The sequence below is a fragment of the Dendrobates tinctorius genome, unplaced genomic scaffold (assembly GCF_039654945.1).
Source record: "Dendrobates tinctorius isolate UK_male_01 unplaced genomic scaffold, ASM3965494v1 ptg000084l, whole genome shotgun sequence".
Lineage (NCBI taxonomy): Eukaryota > Metazoa > Chordata > Amphibia > Anura > Dendrobatidae > Dendrobates > Dendrobates tinctorius.
In genome coordinates this window covers 44,767,665-44,795,282 of record NW_027361752.1, presented here as the reverse complement: position 1 = coordinate 44,795,282, position 27,618 = coordinate 44,767,665, and the positions used below count along the sequence as shown (strand labels likewise).

General features: G+C 43.9%; 1 protein-coding gene across 4 annotated transcripts in view; it reads right to left on the bottom strand.

The window, feature by feature from the left end:
• Positions 1–7,561: 7,561 nt before the first annotated feature.
• The window catches only part of ITSN1 (intersectin 1), a 158,947-nt gene continuing 138,890 nt past the window's right edge, over positions 7,562–27,618 (bottom strand). For all 4 annotated transcript variants that reach the window (XM_073584618.1, XM_073584619.1, XM_073584620.1 and 1 more), the window contains 10 exons: positions 25,210–25,316; positions 24,448–24,631; positions 21,509–21,607; positions 19,601–19,768; positions 19,085–19,297; positions 17,826–17,947; positions 17,208–17,290; positions 15,973–16,056; positions 14,545–14,718; positions 7,562–13,516 (listed from right to left, as the gene is read on the bottom strand). In XM_073584618.1, coding sequence (XP_073440719.1) covers positions 13,368–13,516; positions 14,545–14,718; positions 15,973–16,056; positions 17,208–17,290; positions 17,826–17,947; positions 19,085–19,297; positions 19,601–19,768; positions 21,509–21,607; positions 24,448–24,631; positions 25,210–25,316 — 1,383 coding nt within the window. In that variant the 3' untranslated portion in view covers positions 7,562–13,367. The remainder of the gene's footprint in view (positions 13,517–14,544; positions 14,719–15,972; positions 16,057–17,207; positions 17,291–17,825; positions 17,948–19,084; positions 19,298–19,600; positions 19,769–21,508; positions 21,608–24,447; positions 24,632–25,209; positions 25,317–27,618) is intronic.

The window sequence follows — 27,618 nt, the reverse complement described above, 5'->3', positions numbered from 1 at the left end:
CTTCTCGTGTCTGAGTGTTTTCCTGAAGATGTCCGTTCCATTGACTCGCTGCAGTCTCCCCTCCATTGTCTGCTGTCAGAGAAGATCCTACTGATTATACACAGCGTGTGTCTAAACTGTGTGATGGGGACAGGTTACATTTCTAATTATTAAAGACTGTTTTGGCCCACCATAAGGGGCTCACTGTAGAGGGACCAGAGCGTGCTGCAAAATAAACTGAAGAAACTGCATCATTGTCCTGCTAAGTGGTAAAAGTACTGACATCTCTTACTCTTATTAGGCCGGTTTGAGCACAGACCGAGAAGTCTGGATTGGGTCTCCAGACAAAAACGCAGCCGCCTCATATGCCAATGAGACTGTTTAATCCAGATCAGGAAACCTGCGTCGAAGACCACACATCAGTCCGTACTCTGAGTTGTGCCGTGCATGTTGAATGTACGAGTCCAGCATTACAGATGTCGAATCATTAGGATACCAACAGTCATACTGTGGCTTTGCTTCACCTCAGGGCTTGTTCACATGTAACATTATTGATGTGTTTTTCAGTCCCTTATTTTGGGTTGGGGAAAAAATGCAGTTTTCCAGGCCATCACAGCACACCAGGAGGTAGTCCTTTATCATAGAGGGACAGGAAACACACAAGAGGTTTAAAGGCCCTCCACCTCACCCCAGTCAGTGTTTTTCCTGTCCCAAGCAGGACTGACAGTGGACATGCATCAGCAAAAGGATTACCAGGGATTGGAGGGGATCCATCCCTTCCTCCTCTAAAGAGGCTTGTGGCTGATATCTCACTGGGTAGGGTTTCTGAGATTTGCACAAGATCAGGGGATAATCCAACATTTCCAATTTCAGTGCCTTACATTAGACCTGTCCTCAGCCCCTTGGATATTTACCAAATTAATGACAGAGAGGTTGTGGCCTTAAGGAAGAAAGGGATAATCATGGTCCCATACTTGGACAATCTCCTTTTGGTGGTGGACTCTGTGCAACAACTCAACCGTCATCTCTTAGAAACTATCCTCACCTTATAAATTGTGGGTTGGTTCAATTGGAAAAAAAAATCCAATTTAGAGCCATATTCACAGGTGTTTTTGGGGGTTCTCCTTGACTCCCATTTCAGAACATCCTTTCTGCCCCCTGTAAAAGTAGAAGTGATCAGAAATAAAGTTTGATCCTTCCAGGAGAAAAAGTGGGTGTCAAATCAGGTTAGCAATGAGAATTTTGGGATTACGGATATCCTGTATCCTAAGTGTGTGATGGAGCCAAGCCCACTTGATAATTTTGCAGGAAGCAGTTTAGGTCGCCTGGAACAGGCAACTATTGGGACTAGACATGATGATCGTCATGTCTACGGGGGTGAAGATGGCACTGGCATGGTGAACGTCTCTAAGGAAGCTCAAAAGAGGGGTGCCTTGGCTCCTTTCTCCATGCATCCAAGTTACTACCAAAGCAAGTCAGCAAGGTTGGGGTGTAGAAGTGGAAGATCAATACCTTAGGGGACATGGTCTTCAAAGGTCCATGCAAGATCGTCCAACTACAGAGAACTACGAGCAGTATGGGAGACAATCCAGAGGTGCCAGGATAATCTCAGAGGCCGACATGTCAAAATCTTATCGGGCAACATCAGTGTTGTCCTTTGTCATCGGGGGGCTTGAAAGGTCACTTGCTGCCTTAGGGTACCGTTACACCTAGTGACTCACCAGCGATCCCGACCAGCAAAATGACGCAGTCAGGATCGCTGGTGAATCGCTAGGTCGCTAGTGAGCTGCCGCTCAGGCAGATCTCACCAGCGACATTGCTAGGGACGGGGATCGCTACTTACCTGTCAGACGCGGCGATCCTGCGTCCTCCCGCCCGGCTCCACGCGTCGCTCGTCGTCACAGCAGGAAGCGCTGCAGGAAGCTGACGACAAATGATCCAGCAGCTTCTCGCGCGATCAGCGATAACCAGCGGGGGAGCCGGTCGGAGGTAAGTATCACATGCAGCGATATCGCTAGCAATATCGCTGTAACGTCACAAAATCGGTGACTTTACAGCGATATTGCTAGCGATATCACAGTGTGTAACGGGGGCTTTACAAACCTTTCAGTGGGCAGAGAATGGCTGTTATTTCTATATCGGCAGTTCACCTAAAAGGCTGTCAAAACAAGGTAGCAGACAGTATAGTCCTCAGAATGGGAACTAAAAACAGACTTGTGTCAGCATCTAACTCAACATTGGGGTGTCCCTTGAGTAGACATGCTTGCAACCTTGAAAAATGCAAAAGTGGCAAGCTTCTTGAATTGGGAAGACACCCCAGAGGGGGTGGACACATTGTCCCAAAAATGGAACAGAAATCTACTATATACCTTCCCTTCTTTTCCATTAATTCCGAGGGTCCTGAGGAAAATCCAGGAATATCAGGCTACAGTAATACTCATGGACCCCTTTTGGCTGAAATGGTGCTGGTTTCATTTATTAAATTACATGGCTTTAGAAGATCCACTTCCTCTTCCAGAGAGACTACCTTCTCTCTCAAGGTCTGCTCCTACATCACAATATACAACTATTGCATCTGATAGCTTTGATCCTGAGAGGCAGATCTTAATGTCTGTGTCTTTCAGATCAGGTAGTCATGACTATGCAGACAAGCTGGAAATGGGTGACTGCCAAGTGTGATCCCAGCCTTATATAAAAAAATAAGGAAGAAGTTTTGCTCTCATTACTGGGAAACTATTATCGACTCCTCCCGCCCAGACATCCCTAAAATCCTGGATTACTTACACCTGGGATTCGAAAAGGGCTCAAGACCAAGCATGCCAAGACTCCAGCTCTCAGCGTCTTTTTTGACTATCCGCCGTCAAACCATCCCTGTGTCACTAGATTTCCTAAAGCAATCAGCAGACCAAAACCCACAGATAGGAAATCAGTGCCCCCATGGTATCTAAACTTGGTACTGAATGCTCTATGCAAGTCTCCTTTTGAACCTCAGGAAGACAAAATTAACCAAGTTGCTTTCCATGAAGACGAGTTTCTTGGTAGTGGTCACTTAAGTGAAGAAGGTTGGTGAAATCCAAGCCTCATCAATGAAAGATCCTTATCTTCGTATACTGGAAGATCACATAATTCTTAAACTTGACCCAAAGTTTCTTCCAAAGGTGGTGTCCAGTGAAAACTTGAACCAGATTATTCTTCCCTCCTTTTGCCAACATCCAAAAAATGAAAAGTAAGAAATGTTTTGTTCACTGGATATAAGACAGACAGTTCTACATTACGTGGAGGCAAGATTCTAATCTCTTTCTCTAGTTTGCAGAGAACAATGGCAAGAAGGCCTAAAAAACACAAAAAAAACATATTGGCCAGATGGATCACATCCACCATTTCCCTGGTAGAAGGGAGAGCACCGCCAGAGGGTGTTAGGCGCATTCAACACGAACGATCTCTTCTTCTTTGGCTGAAAGAACAGGAGCTTCCGTAGACATACATAGTAACATAGTTTTGAAGGCTGAAGGAAGACCTTATGTCCATCTAGTTCAGCCTATTTTTAGTGCAGCTGTTCTGCATTGTTGATCCTGGGGAAGGCAAAAAACCCACAGAGTAGAAGCCAATTTTCTCCATAGGGAAAAAAAATCCTTCCCCTAAGCTGGGTCAACCATCTACCTATAATATTCTGTTATTCGTAACCTTCTATACTGTTACTCACAAGAAAAGCATCCATTCGTTTCTTAAATTCATTCAGTGAGTTGGCCATCACCACTTCCTCAGGAAGAGAATTCCAGAGCCCCACTGCTCTTACCGTGAAGAACCCTCTTCTATGCTGGTGCAGAAATTGTCTTTCCTCCAAACGAAGAGAACGCCCCCTTGTTCTTGTCACAGTCCTTGGTGCAAACAGTTCATTGGAGAGATTCTCTGTATTGCCCTCTGATATACTTGTACATATATATATTAAGTCTCCCCTAAGTCTTCTCTTTTCTAGAGTAAATAGACCTAATTTTGATAACCTTTCTGGGTAGTGTAGTGAACCAACTCCATTTATCATTTTAGTAGCCTGCCTTTGAACCCTTTCAAGTTCAGTAATGTCTTCCTTGAGCACCGGCATCCAAAATTGCACACAATATTCCAAGTGTGGTCTGACGAGTGATTTGTACAGAGGGAGAATTATGTTTTCATCTCGTGTCCCCAAACCTCTTCTAATGCATCCCATGACCCTATTTGCTTTGGTGGCAGCTGCCTGACACTGGGCACTCTAATTTAGCTTCTTATTGACTAAGATGCCTAAGTCTTTTTCCATGTCTGATTTCCCCAGCAGTTTCCCATTTAGTAAGTAATTGTAGCATCTGTTTCTCCTTCCCATACGCATAACTTTACACTTATCTGTGTTAAACCTCATTTGCCATTTTTCAGCCCAATTCTCCAATTTACTCAAATCTGTCTGTAGTTGCAAACTGCCCTCCTTTGTGTTAACTACGAGGGGCGATCCAAAAGTAATGATAATCAATAATAAACACAATGAATATAATAAAAAAAATTTTTTATTTTTCTACATAGTCTCCTAACAAATCTATACATTTAGTCCATCTCTTTTCTAAACTTAGAATTCCCTTCAAAAAAAATTCTTGATCTTGACCCTCAAAAAACTCCCCAACAGCGGTTATCTCATCGCTATTCTCGTCAAAATTTCTTGCCCCGGAGGTGTTCCTTGAGCCGAGGAAAGAGAAAGTAGTCACTGGGGGCTAGATCTAGCGAATAGGGGGGGGTGTTCCACCAGTTCAAAGCCCGCTTCTTGATTGGTAGCCATGGCAACTGCAGCTTTGTGAGCCGGTGTGTTATCTTGGTGAAACAGCACTCCAGCCCGCAGTTTGCCGCGCCTTTTCTCTTTGATAGCCTCCCGCAATCTTCTTTTTTGTTCTGCGTAGTAGGAGCCCGTAATAGTGGCTCCCTTCTCCAAATAGTCCACCATAATAATTCCTTCAGCGTCCCAAAAAACGGACACCATAACCTTCCCTGCTGAGCTTGACACTTTGAATTTCTTCGGTGTCGGTTCGTCGGCTCGTTTCCATGTCATCGATTGTTGTTTAGTTTCGGGATCAAAGTGGTGGATCCAGGTCTCATCCATGGTCAAAAAACGTGACAAAAAATTCTCCTTGTCTGCTTGGAACTTTTCGAGATTTGCTATTGAAATGTCAACTCGTTTCTTCTTTTGCTCGTCCGTTAACATTTTTGGCACCCAACGCGCGGAGACCTTTCTCATATGCAATTCTTTTGCAAGGATTCTTTGAATACGGCCATATGAGATCCCTGTGACCTCAGCTACATGCCTGATAGTCACTCTTCGATCTGCCAACACAACTTCTTCAACTTTTTTCACGTTTTCTTCATTGAGGGACGTGGATGGGCGTCCTTCGCGATGTTCATCTTCCGTCGATGTTCTTCCCAGCTTAAATTCCTTGGCCCAGCGTGCAACTGTGGAATATGGAGGAGAAGAGTCCCCCAATGTTTCCACCAAGTCGCTGTGTATGTCTTTGGTAGACATTTTTTTCAAGCAGAGGTATTTGATGACAGCTCTGAGCTCGTTTTTTTCCATTTTTATGTTCACTCCTTGGCAGTTCATATTCAAATGAATGTAGCTCCCGGGAATCGTGGCCTAAAGAAGTGATTTTTTTTCCCTGGACTAGTGGGTACCTAAGAGAGAAGAAAACATTTTATTTTAATTTCTGTGTGCAATAGAAATAACCGATTATCATTACTTTTGGATCGCCCCTCGTACCTTACATAGTTTTGTATCATCTGCAAATACTGATATTTTACTGTGTAAGCCATCCACTAGATCATTAATAAATATATTAAATAGTAGGGGGCCCAACACAGAGCCCTGTGGTCCCCCACTAGTAACCCTGGCCCAATCTGAGGATGCCCCACTAATAACCACTCTTTGTTTTCTATCACTAAGCCAGCTACCTACCCATCTACACACATTTTCCCCTAGCCCAAGCTTTCTCATCTTACTTACCAATCTTTTATGTGGGACAGTGTCAAATGCTTTAGAGAAGTCGAGGTAAATGACATCCAATGATTCTCCTTGGTCCATTTGAGAGCTTACATCCTCATAGAAGCTGATCAGGTTAGTTTGACAAGAGCGATCCTTCATAAATCCATGTTGATATGGAGTTAAACATTTATTAACATTGAGATATTCCATAATGGTATCCCTTAGAAAGCCTTCAAAAATTTTACCCACAACCGATGTTAAGCTTACCGGCCTATAGTTTCCAGGTTCCCTTTTACACCCCTTTTTGAATATTGGTACCACATTTGCTTGCCGCCAATCAAAAGGAACAGACGCTGTTTCTATAGAGTCTTTAAATATAAGGAATAGAGGCCTGTCTATTACATTACTTAACTCCCTTAATACCCGAGGGTGAATGCCATCAGGGCCTGGTGATTTGTCAATTTTAATCTGGTGTAGCCTAAATATCTTCTGTAAACACTAAAAGCTGGGCATATTATCTGCCCAACAGTTGGCCTATGGAAGGAAATTCCTTCAGGCATTGGTCCAGTCCTAAAACCCAGTCATTTGGTATTTTTCATGGTGTGCTGCTGTCATGAGGAACGTCCTGTAAATTAGGAATTAGTCCTACCGGTAATTGTATTTGCAGGCGTCCATCATGACAGCACCCTTACATTCCCTCGGCAGAATTCCTTGTACTTATGTACAGGTAATATTTTTGAGAGAATTCAATAAAATTTAAGTTGCATCCATCCTGGTGCGGTGATTGTGGGGGGTAGGGCTTTTAACCTCATCTGTTTCCTCTCCCTAGAGGATGAGAAGGACTACCTCCTGGTGTGCGGTCATGATGGACTCCTGGAAATACAATTACCTACTAATTCCTACTTTTACAGTAACTGCAAAATGAATAAGAAGGCTAAAATCATTCACTAGAAAGATAAAAAAAAAAAAAAGCTTAGCATAACTGCCAAAAACATGGAATTTCCACTTTTAGCTTTTCATGCAAAAACAAAAAAAGTCTCTTTATTTTTACTTTTTAAGGTTGAGGTCTTGGTTGCTGTCACTGCATTGTTTTCAGGCCTTATTGCGGTTTCACAGCTTACAATATAACACCAGGGTCAGTTATTTTGCTTGCAATATAGACAAAGAACGACACATATATGTAGTCAAAAATCACAATCTTTATTTTATTACAAAGCCATTAAACACACGGACAAATGTTAGTTCATATGACTGCAATGCCTGATGTGTATCATGTGAAGAAACTTTTGTCCGTGTGTTTTTAATGTTTGTCTAATAAACTTAAGATTGTGGGTTTTTTTTTTTGGTTTTTTTTTTACACTAAATTGATTTTCTATTCTCCTTTTTGCAATGTATCAGTGGTTATTTGTGCTGATGCATTTAATTGCATAGACCCCTTTCGAGGGCTCATTCCGTGTTGTACCTTGTGTTTGGTTACCTGCAATCTGAGATCTTTGTGTAAGTGTGGGGTATACCAGCGAGTGTGAACCTGGGTCAACCCAAGAATATAACAAAAAAAAAAAAAAAAAAAAGACAAAAACACACAACTCCTAATTACTTCACTAATCGTTTTAATAAACTCTTATTTCCCCCTCCCCCCGCACCAAAACATGAAATTCATACACCACAGAAGAGGCGATAAAATGGTCTGATATGTCTCAGAGTTGCAGGACGGCTGCCTTGGCATTTTCCTGAAGATGCCCATGTGTTGTAGTGCATGTCTCTTGGGAGCAGGTACCAATACGTGACAGATGAATGGTTTATATGGAGCAATCGAAAAGTGCAAATACAGTATTACCCATAACCTGATCTTATCTGACCATCACAGGTAACCACTAGTTTCCTACCCCCAATCTAAAGAAAAAATATATATATATATCTCCCTCCTTCCTATAACATTTGGCTGCTGGGAACGCCTGGAAAATAGAAACCAAGACAGCAGAACTGTAACTTTTAACAGTGAAACAAAATACTTTTTTAAAAGGTAAAAGCCTGAAATTGGCAACAAACACATGCTCGATTTACTCGAAATAATTCCCTTAAACGTGTGACAAGAGGAGAAACAAATAATTAACACTGTGCCTAATAAATAATCGCTAAAATTATTCATGTATGAAATGTAAACTCGGAAGTTTCGGAAACTTTTCCTACCATGTTTCAAAATACATTTATATTACAGTGGTCTGTAGGAATGCCCCCCGCAACCCATCTACTTATATGTAATGCAGGCGGGTCACCCCTGGCTCTTCTCGGTAGCCACGGGGAACCCAAGTCCTGAATTTTTCATGTCGTACGATTTTGCGCAGTAGTCTACGGCCTGTGGCCTTTCCAGATGTTGTGAAACTACAACTTCCGATACGGTTTCTGCAAGCGGCAGAAGACTGTTGTAATTTAACAACGGCCGGCGGGCCACGGGATGCAGAGCCCCGGCCTTGTGCAATGGGCGGTGTCCGTTCTGGACACATTCACCACCACGCGACGGTATTGCCTAAAAGGGGCTAAAACTCGGGCTTGCCATAGTGACATACGTACCATATTAAAACACACGTACCATAGTAATGGTCAATAAATTACACTTCAGACTTGACGGCAGTATTCAGTAGTTTCATCCGTAGGCACTGCCAGGATCAAGTAGTCACTGTGACTGAGAGTCCTCGACAATGGCACCACAACTGGGATAACAAAAAAAAATAAAAATCTATTCCTACTTTTACATAAAGGGAAGGTAGAAGATTAGAAAAGCTGGGCTGCTTTTTAATTTTTTTTTTTTTTTTTCAAACAGCGCCACTATTATCTATGGGCTATGTCAGGTATGGAAGCCGCCGCAAAGAAGCTGCAATACCAGATGTAGCCCATGGGCAAAGAGTGGCACTGTTACTACAAAAGGGAGAAAAAAAAAAAAAAAAAAAAAAGACTTTTATCCTAATTTCTTTATCTCTTTAACACATTCACAACTGGAAACTTTTCCTAATATTGGTTTCTGGCAGCCAATATTTTTCACATTTCTAATAGGCCATTTCAACATTAAAAAGAGAAAAATATATCATAACGATATTGTTAAAAAAGCAACGGTCCTTTTCCTGGAGTGCTCAAAATGGCCACCTTCATAGTGCGAAGTTTCAAAGAAAAATATATAATATCCATACAAAATTTAAAAAAAACCGATCGATACAGGACATTTCGGCAGTGGATAAAAGGCAGGGTGACCAAAATGGTGGGATGGGGCATATTCAGCAGTATGCGGGCGAATATTTTGCAATTCGTGATGGATTAGATTGGGAGCCGTGGATTAATAATTACAAGCTACAAAAAGTCAGAAGAATTAGGATTTTTTTCTGACTTATTTGTCGCAGTACCTTGTGAGCCGCAATGAGACTCCATTTTGCAGTAATCTTTGGCCTTAGGACCGGTGTCCCTGTCAAAGTTGCCATGTAGCCCCAGTCAGTCATATTTTACCGTCCGTCTATAGACACCAATGCCCAGACTGTCCGGGGGTCTCTCGACTCGAACTAAGCCTCATATATGCCTATCAGGAGATATGTTTGGGTCCGGAGACCACGGTCATTCCGAAAATTGCGGCCTGTATACAGACTAATACGCCAATCTGAACTCCGACTAAGGGGGCAGACAGACGGCCGTATTTCTTGGGCGAGGATGGTATCGCTGTGCACGGACTGGCCCGGCCCCTCTCCTGACAGGAGCGCAATATATTTCTATGCATCCGTCACGCTCAGGTCAGGAGAGCCGACGGCCATTCTGAGGATTGCAATGCAGTCCTCGCACGAGAAATAGGGCCGTTTGCCTGCCTCATTAAGCTGAGCTGCACTACCAGACACAACCATGACATGGGTAAAACATAAAACAGCAGCCATGTTTTTACAACCCTGGACAACCTCATGGCTGTAGTCGGAGCAATGAACTGCAATGTGACCTCTATTTATGAATATACTCTGATTAATTTAAACTAAAAGTTGAATGGAACATAAAATTGTATAGATATTTCCTCAGCACTCTCAACACTCAAGGCAAAAGAGGTGGAAAAATACACAGTAGGCCCCATTTAAGAAAACAGGCCTCGTTGCCTATAGCAACCAATCACAACACAGCTTTCATTCTCCCAGATCATTTTCACAAATTAAAGCTGAGCTGTGATTGGTTGCTATGGGTAACCAGACCGGTTTCCTTTTTAGACAGTGTCCTTGAGCCCAGAATGGTAATAATTAGGCCTATATACATAATGAAGGTCCTGATTTACAGGTCTTGCTGGGACTTACAGTTCTCCACCTCCTGTAGGAGGTATCAGTTAATTCATTTTCTGTTATCTGGAGTTATTTCTTCGGTCAAATTGTTAAATATTCTATTCCATTCTCTCTTATTTATATCAATTCCCCAACAATCCCAAACTCCTTAATGGTAGTACCTACTAGTCTGATTTCACTGTAGTAATAGGGAAATACGACAATAAGTACTCTCAAAGACTGGGTGCCGACTTCTATGCAAGGTGCTATGGCGGCCATGATAGCTGAATACTCCAGAAGTGGCGCCTCCCTTGACCTTGGATTTGTCTGGTATTGCACTGTTCACATAAATAAGTCTGAGCAGCAATACCAGACACGGCCTGTGAACAAGAGGAGCGCTGTTTGACTAAAAAAGCAGCTATTTTTATTCTTTTACAACCCGTTACTATACTAGGCCCCCTTCACACGTCAGTGTCTCCAGTACATGTGGTGACAGTTTTCACACGTACTGAAGACACTTACACATGTAGACCTATTTAAATCTAGGGGTCTGTGCACAGGTCAGTGTGTTTCCACAGACCGTGTGTCCGTGTGCAAAATACGCTGACATGTCTGTTATTTGTCGGCACCACAGTCCGCAATACGTCCCGCACACGGATGACATCCATGTGTCATCAGTGTAACACATATCGGCGTCTGGGAAAAGCTTTATAGTTAGCTCTGTTCCCAGGCGCTGAATCCAGCTCTCATCATTGTCGCCTGGTCTCCCTATAATCAGCGAGAACAGGTGACAATAATGACAGCTGTAGTCAGCACACACCGCCTGGGAACAGCGCCAACTACAACTCTCATCATTGTTGCCTGGCATTGTTGCCTGGTCTCCCTGCGATCAGCATGACGCTGATGAGAGTTGGGAGTCAGTACCCGCTGTCTGTGTATCGCACAAATAAATAATAATAAAAAAACCAGCATGGGGTCCCCTTAATTTTCCTAACCAGCTGAAGGAAAGCAGACAGCTGGGGGCTGATTTTAATATTCTGGGAAGGGGCCAATAGCCATAAATGTTCCCAAACTATTAAGAACAGCTCACAGATGTTTACTTAGGCATTACTGGTTAGTAAAAGGGGGGTGGGGAACCCCCCCAAAAATGATATGGACTAATCTTGGAAGGGCCCATGGATATTGGCTCCCTCACAGACTAAGAACACCAGCCCTCAGCCGCCCTGGAGTGTTCCGGCTAGCATGGTGAGCAGTTATATTACTGATGTCACCACTCACCACACCATCCGCATGTAGCAGAGTTGGGGTTCGTTGTGGAACCTCATCTTTATGGATAAACAGCGGACAGGTGAGGATTACTTTTATTCTTGACTTTTAGATTATTAAATGGGAAAAAGAGGGTTGGGGAGTGTTTTCTTTTTCAACGAAAGGACTTTTCTCTGTGTGTGTCTATTAATTGTAAAGGCTAACCAAAAAGCTGTGAGCTGTTAATAGGCTGGTAACCTCTGTGGCTATTGGCCCCTTCCCAGAATATTAACACCAGCACCCAGCTGTCTGCTTTCCCTCAGCTGGTTAGGAAAATTAATTTAATACTCCAGATACACAGACAGCAGGGTGTTGACTCCAACTCTCATCAGTGTTGTGCTGATTGCAGGGAGTCCAGGCAAAAATGAGGAGAGCAGGATTCAGCGCCTGGGAACAGAGCTAACTGTACTGCTTTTCCCATACACCAGTACGTGTCACACTGATGGTGCACATGGATGTTACACATGGGTACGGATAGCACAATATCAGAAAACGTGAAAGAGCTCTTACTAGGATATAGCGACCCCCACCAATCGTGAGATTGATTTCAGCTTTGAGGCCCAGTCATTTTCAGAATTGGTGGTGGTCCCAGACATTAGACCCCCCCCAGGAAATAAGCTCTTAGGCTAGGGTGAATAGATGCAGCTACCACTTACAGGAGGAATAAAACCTTATATAAAGTGATCGTACCATTTACACAGGTTTTTCACGATATTAGTACCAGAATACAAGGGGGAAAAAAAAATATACTGACTGTCCGTATAAATAAAACAGATCAATTCACATGAAACATTGGCATTTTCTGCTGTATACTTATATGTAATAAGCTCCACCATATGTCTTTCAGGAGGCTGTAGACTGTATCTACCGTAGCATCAGCTGAAAAGGACTTCTGGGAAGAGCTTTGCAAATTGTCAGTCAAATCAGTATCACTGGGAGAGGTTTCCACAGTTCTGAATTGCTAAGAGCAGGTGACTGACAGCAGCACTTCTCCTCCCAAGTCCTTTTCAGCTGAATGACAGGCACAGTATACAATACACCTAGGACCAACGGTGTGTACCATAGTCGCAACCAAATCAGACGCCGAGTGGAGTGCAAAAAAATTAAAGGTTACATCTGATTGGCTACTTCTGTAAAAAGGACATTTTACCATTGCAACTCCCAGAGCTTGGGCTGAAGAAAATGACATGGTCTCCCTATAATGCATCATGTGCTATACTGACATATTAGCTGTGCCCTATCACTGGGTTATGTGCAATGAATACAGTTATAAAATTAATGATAGGTGGCGCTGTTACCCATGGAAATGTAAACAGTTGATTTCTTATATCCTAACCAAAAAAAAAAAAAAATTGGGAAAAACAGTAACTGAGTGGAACTACTGTGGGTAATTTCTGAGGGGTCGGCTCGGGGCCTTGGTCTCTGGTGCAATTTGGTCAAATATCCGCTATTGAAAATGTCAAATTAGAGCTATCTAGCCTTAGTAGAACGACTAATCCCAGCGTGACTCCGTAGCTGCTGGTAGGACTTGCTGGAACTTGTAGTTCTGCATCTCTCGGATTATAACCTTACTCCAGGGAATGTAACCGTTCCTTCTGAGCGAGCGATGCAGCGGAGTGTTCATCACAGCACGGGTCGTCCTAAAATCTAAAAGTCGCACATATAAAACACAGACATTTTCTTAGAAAATGGTCGTTCCAATTAAAAATCTATGATGGTAAAACGGAGATGTTAGGTCCGGGTTTGGCGACGATGTACCATCGAGAAAGGCTGGCGGGAGACGCCGACGAGGAGGACGCAGGTTGGCGCCCCTCTCCTTAGGTTTCATCGAATAACTGTAAGTCCAGACGGACGACTATCTCCCCCGTGGGGACTTCATGTAACAGCAGACACTTGGTGACCGGCCCTTTGGAGCCTTGGTCTTTCTTTATGTCTGAAACTCGGATTTCTGTTCTACCCAGAAAATCTAAAAAATGGCAAAGAAACCAGAATAAATGTTATTTTTGCAAGTAAATGCTGCTCTTTGTGCAGGATAACAATTAGATTTCTGTATCATTTCTGCGCAGTTTTCAAAATCTCTGCTTGAAATCACCCTGATAGTTTATGTCTAGTGGATGATCTAGTTCTGTAATGTAAATAGTTCCTTAAAGGGAATCTGTCACCCCATTTTTGCGCTGGGGCCACCGCCATCAGGGGCTTACAGCATTCTGTAATGCTATAGATAAGCCCCCGATGAAATCTGAAAGATAAGAAAAACACGTTAGATTATACTCACCGGGGGGGTGGAGTCGGGTGCGGTGGGTGTCGCGGTCCGGTCCGGTGCCTCCCATCTTCATACAATGATGTCCTCCTCCTTGCTTCTCCCTCGGCTCCTGCACACATGTACTTGATCTGCCCTATTGAGGGCAGAGTAAAGTACTGCAGTGCGCAGGCGCCGGGAAAGGTCAGAGAGGTCCAGTGCCTGCACACTCCAGTACTCTGCTCTGCCCTCAACAGGGCAGATAAGGTACGCGTGCGCAGGAACCGAGGGAGAAGCAAGGGGGACGGCAAGGAGGCGCCGGACCGGACGGCAACACCCTTCGGACCGGACCGAACGCCGGGGTGAGTATAATCTAACTCTTTTTTTCTTATCTTTCAGGTTTCATCGGGGGCTTATCTACAGCATTACAGAATGCTGTAGATAAGCCCCTGATGGCGGTGTCGGCAGCTGATAGGGCTAAAATGGGGTGACAGATTCCCTTTAAATGACCCGGGCATCTGTGTAGCCCAAATTTTTATCCACTTACTAAACTATGAGGATTTCAATTGACCGACTGCAAGAATGACTTGTCAGTAGGTGACCTGCTTACTGATGGTTTCCACAAAGTAACGGCTTCACTATAATTTTATATTATTTACCAGATATTGTGTGACATTGCAGTAAGTCGTAGGAATGAGCGAGCTGTGCGGTATATATATATATATTTATATGCTGTTCCACAGCAGAGTACTTACCGTCTGGAGAAAACTGGTCTCTCTCAAACACAGTGATGCAGAGAACGTCCTGCTCCAGGTCCTTGATGAAGAACTGGCAATTGGAGTTCCACTTGGGGTTCAGAGTGTCCTGTATGGTCTTCGTGATGTGACACTGGGAGCCCATGGTGATCTCACAGTACGGATTACTCTTTCCTGTGTAGTGTATGAAATATAAGGTTAGTCGGGATATTGTTGCGGTGTTGGTACAGACTTTGCCCTTGCAGAAAGCCACAGTATAGAATCCCCCCAAATTCTCCAACAAAATGGGCATGAAACTCAGCAGCATGTCATAGAAATCCACGATGACTCTGTATCATGTGGATGGGGTTTTGGAAATGCCATTTATATGTAGTGTACTGTAAATTGTAAACCGTAAACCCATGGACAAAAAGGCCCTAGATAGATTGGCAGATATAGGTATAACCCTACTTAGTTGGGAACTGACAATAATAAATGAACAGAATCAGATTGGGCACATCACCAAGAAGGGAAATGGTAACAATCAATTGTCAACGTATTCATACGTTTCTAGGTAGAATAACAGAGTGTAATTGCACAACACCAAAATGACAGGTAACACCTCTATATACAGTAAACACAGGATCCACTATTCACAATAGGTGATGTCACAGCTCACCTCCTCCTCCTGTACAATGACTTATAACACCTCTATATACAGTAGATAACACAGGATCCACCATTCTCAATAGGTGATGTCACAGCTCACCTCCTCCTCCTGTACAATGACTGATAACACCTCTATATACAGTAGATAACACAGGATCCACCATTCACAATAGGTGATGTCACAGCTCACCTCCTCCTCCTGTACAATGACTGATAACACCTCTATATACAGTAGATAACACAGGATCCACCATTCAAAATAGGTGATGGCAAAGCTCACCTCCTCCCCTTCTTTGTACAATCTGCTTTACCCAAATCAGAGCATGCTCATGTGAAGAACAGGCAGTAAAAGTCTAATATTAGGCTTAGTGGCTAGTGTGAAAAGAACATGTTTTTTGCCTTTTTTTATAGATATGTTAAATAAAAAATAAAAAAATCAAAATAAATAAATTTAACATGAAAACCTCATTTAACTAATAGGTCATTTTCTGATGACATCTTCCCTTTAAAATATATATAATACATACTAGACCTTTTCCCACAAATTATATATCAGCCTGCTCTATAACACGGTGCCTGAAGACAAGCATCAGGTTCTCTTTATATAAGGTGGCCCTGCCAACTATTGCCTTGCATCTGGCATAAGATGCTTCATATTTGTAGGCAGTGATCAGAGTGTTATGTAAGGTGTCATTTGCCATCCAGTGATACCCACCCAGCTCTGCACCTTTTACCCACTCGTAATCCCCCCTGCTCGGCAGGAGAACATTTCCTACTCACCGTGTGATCGGCAGGGCTTTAGTTCGATGCCTTCCACGATATTCACCATCAGCCTGCCGATTCCTGTAGCTCTTTGAGAACGTACTGGAAATCAATAAAAAAAAAAAAAAAAAAATTATGTCTGACGCCATCTAGTGGTAAAATATTCTGAAAAAAATTCTAGTGTGTGCAACAGGCATCTGAAATTTAATGTGCTCACATTAACAGATGTAAGGAACCATCCAGATCACTTATGCCGCCGGCACCTAGCGTCACTCACAGGCACGGTGTCAGATTTAGGCTATGGGCCCACGTAGCGTTTTAAAACGCACAATGAAAACCGGACTCCTTCCCAGAAATCGCGCGTTTTTTTCTGCTCAATTTCACCGCGATTTTACCGCGATTCTGTTCGCGATTTTCTCAAGCACTTTCCAAGCGATTTGAAGTATCGCTTGGAAAGTGATTGACAGGTTGGTCACACTCGTCAAACATAGTGTTTGACAAGTGTGACCAGGTTTTTACTATTGAGGCCGCCTACGCGGCATCAATAGTAAAAGATAGAATGTTAAAAATGATAAAAAAATAAAAAATCGTGGAATATTTACCTTCTGACGTCCCGCGCTGCCATTCCCGGCCTCAGCGTTCCCAGCGATGCCTTGCGAGACCTGTGATGACGTAGTCTCGCGTTGCTATAGCGATCTCGCGAGACTACGTCATCACTGGACCGTGCCGCAAGGCATTACTGGGAACGCTTAGGCCGGGAATGCAGCGCGGGACGCCGGAAGGTAAATATACCCCGATTTTTTATTTTTTATTCTTTTTTTTACAGGGGTATGGTACCCAGGGCCTGGAGGACAGTCTCCTCTCCTCCACACCGTGGGTACCAACCGCACATGAGACGCTTAACTTCCCGCATGGTGGGCATAGCCACATGCGGGAGGTAAGCGATTCTCATGCATTCCTATGGGTGCGGAATCGCGGCAATTCTTTGCGATTCCGCACAAAAGAATGAGCACGCTGCGATTTTTCCGCGATGCGATTCCGCCGCGGAAAAAAGCGCAACATTAGCACAGCATGTGCGGAATGCCATAGGAATGCATGGGGGGCGTTCTGTACACGATTTTTAAACGCTTTCGCTGCATTTTCGCGCCGAAAATCGCGGCAAAAACGCTTAAAAATCGCATTGTGGGCACACAGCCTTAAAGGAACGTCTGTATTTAGTAATATCGGCGCGGAATATAATGTGGGAGTGTTACCTAGGTATGCCTTCTCCCTCTTTTTCTTCTCCGTCTCTATGTACAACTCCGACGCAGCTTTAATTTTCTGCACCCACGCCGTCCTGGGAAGAAAACAGTACCGTCAGCCATATACACTACCTTGATTAGTCATGAGTGAATGTGCTCGCATAAGGAGTTATCTGAGCATGCTCGACTGCTAACCAAGTATCTTCGGCATGCTCGAAAAATATGTTTGAGTCCCAGCGGCCGCATATCTCGCGGCTCTTTAGGCAATCCCGCATGTGTTGTGGCTGTTGAGGAGCCGTGGAGGCTCGATCCACAAACAGATGAGAACAGGTCACAAACTGAGTTTAGCGGAACTGACGCAGACGTACAACATAAAAAAAAAGTTGATCCATCCATTAGAAATCAAGAGCATACAGATGAGGAAAACTGAAGGCAACATGTTAAAGAGGCTGTATAGGACTCCCATTCACTTCAATGGGAGCTGAGCTGCAGTACCAAGAACGGCCACTATGCAGTGTATGAAGCCAGGGTGATCCAGCTCTGTGCATTGTACACATCTGGCTATAGCGGCAGCTGCAAACATGGAGGTGCAACATGCTGTATCGTGGGAATCGGGCCCAGAATTCTTACCTCTCGTTGATACTCTCAGCACGGAGCGTGTATACGCGATCGATGTGAGAGATGTGGAAGATTGGCTCGTCCCCTGAGGGGTCTGTGGGCAGCTTGACCAGAACTTCATTCAGGAATATCGGCTGCAGGAAGAAGATTTTTATCAGAATCAACCAATAGGTTCAATGGAGAATTTCTCTGCTGAAAAATTTGATTAAAGGGAATTTATCAGAAGGTTTTTGCTATGGAATCTGAAAGCAGCATGATGTAGGGGCAGAGACCCCGATTCCAGTGATGTGTCACTTACTAGGTGGAGTTTTGATAAAATCAGTTTTCCCTGCTGTAAATGGAGCAACGCTATGAATGCGGAGCCCTGTATAACCCCGCACACACCACTGATTGGCAGCTTCCTGTGAAAAAGCAGAAGTCTGCCAATCAGTGGTGAAGGCAGGGTTACACAGATTAGCAGGACTACCTTGCAATGGACACCTAGTCTTGCAGTGATAATCTCCTGCTGATAAAACGCTGATTGTATTAAAACTACAGCAAGCTGCTGAGAAAGTGACACATGGCTGCTAGAATCAGGCTCCCTGCCTTTACAATATGTTGCAAAAACCTGCTGACAGATTCCCTTTAATAATACTGCCCGAGATGGGAAATGACATGATGCGTTGCTGCCACATGAATACAAATGCAAATGTATATCGGCTGCTCTGCTTAAAGCCAAATTCAGGGAGTCGGCTGTTATCCTGAAAAACCGTTCACTTCAATGAAGCAATACCACACACAACCAATAGGTGTGCTGCTGTTCCTAGAAGAAAGCAGCCATGGCTTTCCAATCCTGTAAAAGGTGTGTACAGTTTTGCAAACACCTTTTACTGCTCTATTGCACAAAAAAAAAAAACAGAAAACGGTTATTCCCATCTTCATAGATGGATATTGTCAGATAATGCTCGTGAACATGAGCTCTTTTGCAATTTCACGGTTTATTAAAATTTGCAGCCACATTAACACATTTCTTGTTTACAGCTCGTTGCCTCAGAAACCGACCACCGCTGCTGTCTAGTTTGTAAGCAGGGAACTGACCGGGATTAGGAGGTAATAGAGCGCCCCAGCGATACTGGCTGGCGTCAAACCAGTGCTTACGAGCTCGATAGAAAGGAGCTTGTAAGCGCAGTGCATGATCTGTAGTCTAGCAGCAATGGTTGGATCAGATAGTCTTAAAAGGTCCATCTGGAACGCGTAAAAAAACGACGTTCTGCTGGTTATTCCTCACTCACCGTCTTGTACATCTTGTACTGGAGGTTGGACTTGGGGCTGAACACTTTGTCAGTCCCGGAGGAGCCGAGCGGTTTTATGACCTGGGTCAGCAGCAGAAAGTCATTGAACAGAAAACCGTATAACTCTTTGTTACTCTTCGCCTTGTACAGTTTGCCGCTGTGCAGGAACTTGCGCGGCCCCAAACAGTTGGTCACAGAATTGAACACTAGTTGCTGCACGGGAAAGAAAAAGGACAAGGAGTCAATGGTCCAAAACAACTCAGAAAACATCAACATGGGGGTCACAAATATCTAACTGGGTAGTTGTGACCCCCATATTAAGGGGGAGGAGATATTGGGCTCAGGGAACGCCAGGGAAAGGCGCAGGGTTTACATGGTTTCGTGCCGGACTGGGGGCAGCTTGCTGCAACAAAAACCATCTCCCCAGAGGACACCAAGAACGGCAAATCTCCATCACTGGAAGAGAGAAAGCTGTGAGCACATGTGATAAAGCATTACTACACCCAGCCATCTAACCTCGGACAGGCCCTCGCACTGCACGTGCGCCTGAATCCACTCCAGACGGTCGGAGTTTTCCTTCTCGCGGACGCCCTCGTTGACCTGAGAGCACAGCTCCTCCGCCTTCTCCAGGGCGTGCTTCAAGTGACTGTTATCCGGGTGATTCTCAGGTGTATTTTCTATAATCTTAAGTATTAATGGTACAGAAGGAGTTAAGATATATATACAAAAAAAAGAACCACAACATAAAATAAATCACATATCAATCAGTGAGCAGGGCAACTACAGGCATAATTACATCAGCCTCAAACACAGGAGCAAGTCACTGTGCACAGAAAGCAGCGATATATGAAGAAAGCCCCCGTGACACTGCCAACAGTCCTATCCTACAACCAGCAGGGGGCAGTCTGCTAATGTCTGGGATCTCGAGAAATAAAGACAATAGGCTCCTTGGCCTTTTCTGCTCATCTGTAATTACCGTAGTCCTTAAAGGGGTTCTCCACTGCTAGTAAGTTAAACTTAATGGGTGCCAGGCGGTATAATAATAAGGCTGGGTTCACATTGCGTTTGTGGGCAGCGTTTAACGCATCCGTTACATAGCGGCATTAACGCTATGTAACAGATGCATTAACGCACCCATAGACTGTAACAGACGAACGCATCGCCAACGCATGTCATAATCGGCATACGTTTGCGATGTGCCGTCATTCTGTGACGGACCCGCGGACGCTGTCTGCAGCGTTCGGGGGTCCGTCACTGCTAGCACAGATAAGGAATCTGCGCTAGCGTGATCGCTAAACGCGATCACAATATGACAGTAGTGTTAATGCAGTCCGTCAACACTATGCTTGAACGGACTGCATGAACGCAATGAGAACCTAGCCTAATAAACTTTTTATCACTAGATGGACAAGCCTCCTGGCAGAAGCATAACACGGCCACTGCAGACAAGTCAGTGGCTGTGAAATGGCTGCATCACTCGCGTTGCAGCCTTCGCGTCCCGTCCAAACAGGAAGCGGCAGCCTTCGCGTCCCGTCCAAACAGGAAGCGGCAGCCTTCGCGTCCCTTCCAAACAGGAAGCGGCAGCCTTCGCGTCCCGTCCAAACAGGAAGCGGCAGCCTTCGCGTTCCGTCCAAACAGGAAGCGGCAGCCTTTGCGTTCCGTCCAAACAGGAAGCGGCAGCCTTCGCGTTCCATCCAAACAGGAAGCGGCAGCCTTCACGTTCCATCCAAACAGGAAGCGGCAGCCTTCGCGTCCCGTCCAAACAGGAAGCGGCAGCCTTCGCGTTCCATCCAAACAGGAAGCGGCAGCCTTCGCGTTCCGTCCAAACAGGAAGCTGTAGTCTTCACGTTCCATCCATACAGGAAGGTGCAGCCTTTACATTCCGTTTGAATAGTTTCTTCCTGTTAGGATGCAACGGCTGCAGCCGACCACTGCCCAGTGACTAGCTGCAGCAGTCACATGACACCAACCCCCACTAGATGTTGATGAAGGAAACCGGTGAAGACACAGTACTGAGTTTGGCGGAGTGGCACAGGTCCAGGAAGATAGTTTGGGCTTTTTTTTTTTCTTACACCACGCTGGGTTCATTAACTTTACCTTTTATAGTGGTGGAGAGCCCCTTTAAAGAATGTGGTATATAAACAATATTTCAATCATATGACAGACTAAACTGGCAAATCGCAAACGATGACCTGCAATCATCCCATTCATCTGTAGCTTCAGTCGAGGTTGTCTGAAGACTCAGCAGATTACATTTTGCCAGACGGTATATATGACTATTGGCTGTCATTCATTTTAATATGATGGTTGCCCGAAATGGATAAAATCGGCCATCGGTCATCTATATGTCTACTAATGGACCACCAGCCCTAACACCTCAACAAGCCAGAAGTGAATCCGGACGCCATTCTCCACATTACTTACGTTTTTGATGATAAGAGGATATCTCGTCACTCTTTGCATAGGTTTGAGAATGAAGCTGGACAGCGGCATTCCTTTACATCGAGGATCCATAGCTAATCTCTGAGGAGACAGCAAAATATCCACTAAAGCTAAACATATAGGAGGCTCCCAGCACTGGACTTCCAGTTGTGGCCAAAAGTATTGACACCCCTGCAATTCTGTCAGATAATAATAATAATAATCTTTATTTATATAGCGCCAACATATTCCGCAGCGCTTTACAGTTGAACAGTTTCAAACACAACAGTCATAAGTAACAACGTTAACAATACAATAATTAAAGCGAAATAAGACGACCCTGCTCGTGGAGCTTACAATCTACAATAAGGTGGGGGGGATACAAAGCACAGGTTTGTATTTACAATGATGTATTTATAATGATGGTCCAGCCATCTTCAGGGGGTGGGGGTTAGATGGAGATAGTGAATGGGCTACACACACACAAACATGACTTTGATTACTGAATGTGATAGGCCGCTCTGAACAAATGTGTTTTGAGCGAGCACCTAAAACTATGCAAATTGTGGATGGTCCTAATATTTTGGGGTAGAGCATTCCAGAGGATTGGCGCAGCACGGGAGAAGTCTTGGAGTCGGGAGTGGGAGGTACGGATTAGGGCAGAGGTTAGTCGAAAGTCATTTGCAGAGCGCAGCGGTCGGTTAGGCCGATAGACAGAAATGAGGGAGGAGATGTAAGGGGGTGCCGCACTGTGGAGAGCTTTGTGGGTGAGAACAAGTACTTTGAATTGTACCCTGTAATGAATTGGCAGCCAGTGTAACGACTGGCGAAGAGCGGACGCGTCTGAGAAACGATTAGCCAGATGGACAACCCTGGCTGCTGCATTAAGGATAGACTGGAGAGGGGAGAGTCGAGTGAGAGGGAGGCCAATTAATAGAGCATTACAGTAGTCTAGGCGGGAGTGGATCAGGGCGACAGTGAGAGTTTTTGTTGTTTCCATGGTACTCAGTTTCTTCCTGAAAATTATTGCAAACACAAATTCTTTGGTATTATTATCTTCATTTAATTTGTCTTAAATGAAAAAACACAAAAGAGAATGAAGCAAAAAGCAAAACATTGATCATTTCACACAAAACTCCAAAAATGGGCCACTTGTATTGGCACTGTTCGAAAAATCATGTGATGCTTCTCTAATTTGTGTAATTAACAGCACCTGTAACTTACCTGTGGCACCTAACAGGTGTTGGCAATAACTAAATCACACTTGCAGCCAGTTGACATGAAATAAAGTTGACTCAACCTCTGTCCTGTGTCCTTGTGTGTACCACATTGAGCATGGAGAAAAGAAAGAAGACCAGAGAACTGTCTGACGACTTGAGTAACCAAATTGTGAGGAAGCATGAGCAATCTCAAGGCTACAAGTCCATCTCCAAAGACCAGAATGTTCCTGTGTCTACCGTGCGCAGTGTCATCAAGAAGTGTAAAGCCCATGGCACTGTGGCTAACCTCCCTAGATGTGGATGGAAATGAAAAATTGACAAGAGATTTCAACGCAAGATTGTGCGGATGTTGGATAAAGAACCTCGACTAACATCCAAACAAGTTCAAGCTGCCCTGCAGTCCGAGGGTACAACAGTGTCAACCCGTACTATCCGTCGGCATCTGAATGAAAAGGGACTGTATGGTAGAAGACCCAGGAAGACCCCACTTCTTACCCGAGACATAAAAAAAAGCAAGGCTGGAGTTTGCCAAAACTTACCTGAAAAAGCCTAAAACGTTTTGGAAGAATGTTCTCTGGTCAGATGAGACAAAAGTAGAGGTTTTTGGGCAAAGGCATCAACATAGAGTTTACAGGAGAAAAATAGAGGCATTCAAAGAAAAGAACACGGTCCCTACAGTCAAACATGGCGGAGGTTCCCTGATGTTTTGGGGTTGCTTTGCTGCCTCTGGCACTGGACTGCTTGACCGTGTGCATGGCATTATGAAGTCTGAAGACTACCAACAAATTTTTCAGCATAATGTAGGGCCCAGTGTGAGAAAGCTGGGTCTTCCTCAGAGGTCATGGGTCTTCCAGCAGGACAATGACCCAAAACACACTTCAAAAAGCACTAGAAAATGGTTTGAGAGAAAGCACTGGAGACTTCTAAGGTGGCCAGCAATGAGTCCAGACCTGAATCCCATAGAACACCTGTGGAGAGATCTAAAAATGGCAGTTTGGAGAAGGCACCCTTCAAATATCAGGGACCTGGAGCAGTTTGCCAAAGAAGAATGGTCTAAAATTCCAGCAGAGCATTGTAAGAAACTCATTGATGGTTACCGGAAGCGGTTGGTCGCAGTTATTTTGGCTAAAGGTTGTGCAACCAAGTATTAGGCTGAGGGTGCCAATACTTTTGTCTGGCCCATTTTTGGAGTTTTGTGTGAAATGATCAATGTTTTGCTTTTTGTTTCATTCTCTTTTATGTTTTTTTTTATTTAAGACAAATTAAATGAAGATAAAACCAAAGAATTTGTGTTTGCAATCATTTTCAGGAAGAAACGGAGTATTATCTGACAGAATTGCAGGGGTGACAATACTTTTGGCCACAACTGTATGGGACGTACGGTAGATATGGCAGGCAGGGATTATTCTGAATTTCCTGCAGAAAAGATGTATATCTTTGTACCGTGTTAGCCAGTAGATAGAAAAATATTCAGGATTGAGAGTCCTCAGTAGTTGATACCTTTTAATGGCTAACTGAAAAGATGGTGACACATTGCAAGCTTTCGAGACTACTCAGGTCTCTTCATCAGGCATTGACTAATACAAAATCTGAAGAGTCACATACATTTCCTGTTAATCTATTCTCCTTCTCAGCCTGGAATGACCGCTATCAGAGAACAGTAGATTTTCGTAACGTAGGGGGGCATTGGGTTCGGAGAGCACTAAGAGGTGTAGCACTTACTTTGACAAACTCCTTGAACTCAGGCACTTCGTCGGTTTTCTGCTGGATGAGGGCAGCACCGTTAAGTTGGCAGCTACAGAAGCGGATGTAGGGCTGCATGTGCGGCAACTGGGCTGTCAAGATGTCACCGATCATCTTGACCGGCATCTTCTCACCAGACATCTTTTTCCGAACACGTAATGCCCTAAAAACAGAAGACGAAAGGTTAATTTTTAAAGAAGGGGTCATTTCCAGAAAGAAAAAGGAAGTCCGGTAAGCCCAGAAAGATTTGTGTAGACCTCAATGGAGCTATCCCCAGCCTTATAAATGTTTTATTTCTGGGGGGTCTGAGCACTGGGACCCCCACCAATCAGAACAGAATGTTCACAGTCACAATGGGAAGGGAGCTGAAGTGAGCATGTGCGAGCACTGAACCAAGCACTTTCTAGATAAGTGGTGGTCGCACATGCTCACTACTGTCATCCACAAAAGAGACTTTGGGCTTAAGATCAGTGGTGGTCTTATCAGCCGGACCTTCAGAGATCACACATTTATCATCTAGAAAATCCAACATCACAAGAATAAGGGCATGTTTAGGTGAACATTCGGTCTATATGACCCCTGTATAGTGTGCCCCCTAGTGGCCACACTTACATGTAAAATAAATGAAGTGCAGCTAGCCTCTTAATCGAATCCCCAAGTCTGAAAACATGCGATTTCCTTGTACTTTCAGTTCCCATTTATACGTTTTTGACAGAGACTTAAAAAATTAAAACCTCTTACTTCAGCAGCTTAATATTGCACATGATTAACTCCTTCCAGTTGACAAATATCATTGCCACTTCCTTCTCTGTTAGTAGCTCGGACTCCAGCAACGGCTTCTGGAAGGTCTGGAAATCATAAAATCATATTAATATGATAGAAGGTAAGATCGGGGAATATAGAACATCCCTGGAATCAGAACAGAAAGTTTTATGTCCGGCTAATTAATGGCAAATAGTTTTTGCAGCTCGTTAACAGCTGTCAGATCGATACGTCTCTGCGAAACACCGTTTCCTAATGCGCATGTGCTGGGATTGAGGGGGAAAGCTGAAAAGGCAGAGGTGCACCGGGAAGTGGGAAAGCAGCAGCCTGGACCAGTGATGTGATCAGAAGAGAATTTTGGACTTCCTGATAGATATTAAATAAAGGTACATCTGCTGTGAAACCGCCTGAAGAAGCTTTGCGAAAACGCCTGAAAAAGCGATCAAAAGATTGAACAGACTCATTTCTATGTAAAAACCACTTACTGTTCATATGTTCAGTATTTAACAAAATACGAGAAGCTGCTAAAAGAAGTGACCAGACCATTCTTCAGGCATTTTCAGCTTTGAAGAAGCTCCATACTTCACAATTAGTGATGAGCGAGTATACTCGTTGCGCGGGTTTTTCCGAGCATGCTCGGGCGTCCTCTGAGTATTTTGGCGTGCTCGGAGATTTAGCTTTCCTCATCTTATCTGCATGATTTGCGACTTGTAGACAGGCTGAATACTTGTGAGGAATGCCTGTTTGTTAGGGAATTCCCACAAGTATTCAGCCTGTCTACAATTCGCAAATCATTTATAATAGCAACGGTACAGAGCCGCATCCTAAATATATTATATATCACTCCTCATAGGTGTCACTCTGTTTGGACAACATAGAATCAATCGCTGATGTATACACCAAGAATTGTGGAGACCACAGTAAAAAATTGCGACCATAGATCCATAATAATAAAATTGCTTCTCTTTATTGAATTATAAATAAGACAGGACAAAAAATGGGGAACTGTGCAAGGAACAATCAAAAGTGCAATAGTATAAGTGCTCATACAAGCAGGACCCGCCCCAGTCAGCCTGAACCATCATATACCGAGATAAATGCATATATTTCATGTATTAATACTCCATATAAGGAGCATTATATGTCTTACATAAAGAGGGAAACAATGCCCATCATCTATCACACAGGATAAATCTATACATTATCCCAAAAGGAGGTAACTAGAGGGGTTAACAAGATAAACAATACTACCCTCGGGCCATATGAAACACATCTTACATATATAGAAAGACGGAGGATGGTGCAGCAAAAAATGCCAGAATTGCACCGGCAGGCAATTACCCGCCCTAAGAAAATAAAGACCCAAACCGTTACCTTAATGAGGCTCCAGGATGACCGGGCGGACCGCTCGTTTCCCCGACGCGCGTTTCGGAGCAATAAGCTCCTTCCTCAGGGGGCATAAGGAGGGAGGAGCTTATTGCTCCGAAACGCGCGTCGGGGAAACGAGCGGTCCGCCCGGTCATCCTGGAGCCTCATTAAGGTAACGGTTTGGGTCTTTATTTTCTTAGGGCGGGTAATTGCCTGCCGGTGCAATTCTGGCATTTTTTGCTGCACCATCCTCCGTCTTTCTATATATGTAAGATGTGTTTCATATGGCCCGAGGGTAGTATTGTTTATCTTGTTAACCCCTCTAGTTACCTCCTTTTGGGATAATGTATAGATTTATCCTGTGTGATAGATGATGGGCATTGTTTCCCTCTTTATGTAAGACATATAATGCTCCTTATATGGAGTATTAATACAGGAAATATATGCATTTATCTCGGTATATGATGGTTCAGGCTGACTGGGGCGGGTCCTGCTTGTATGAGCACTTATACTATTGCACTTTTGATTGTTCCTTGCACAGTTCCCCATTTTTTGTCCTGTCTTATTTATAATTCAATAAAGAGAAGCAATTTTATTATTATGGATCTATGGTCGCAATTTTTTACTGTGGTCTCCACAATTCTTGGTGAATTCGCAAATCATGCAAATAAGACGAGGAAAACTAAATCTCCGAGCACGCCAAAATACTTGGAGGACACCCGAGCATGCTCGGAAAATGAGTATACTCGCTCATCACTAGTCACAGTATAAGTCAACGTGAAGGCTCAAAAGAAACCAGGAGACTTTTTGAGTATTTTCGATTCAGAAACTGCCAATGGTTTCTTCATTGTAAAATAGCAGAAAAATAAGAAAAACACTCAAAAAAAAATAAATGGAAAAATACTTTAAAAAAAAAAAAAAATACTGCCAGTCAAAAACGACAAACAAGCGACCAAATAAAATGTAAAAGATGTTTCGGGGACAGAAAAAAAAACAGTGACGTGCCGGTGAATGTAGCAG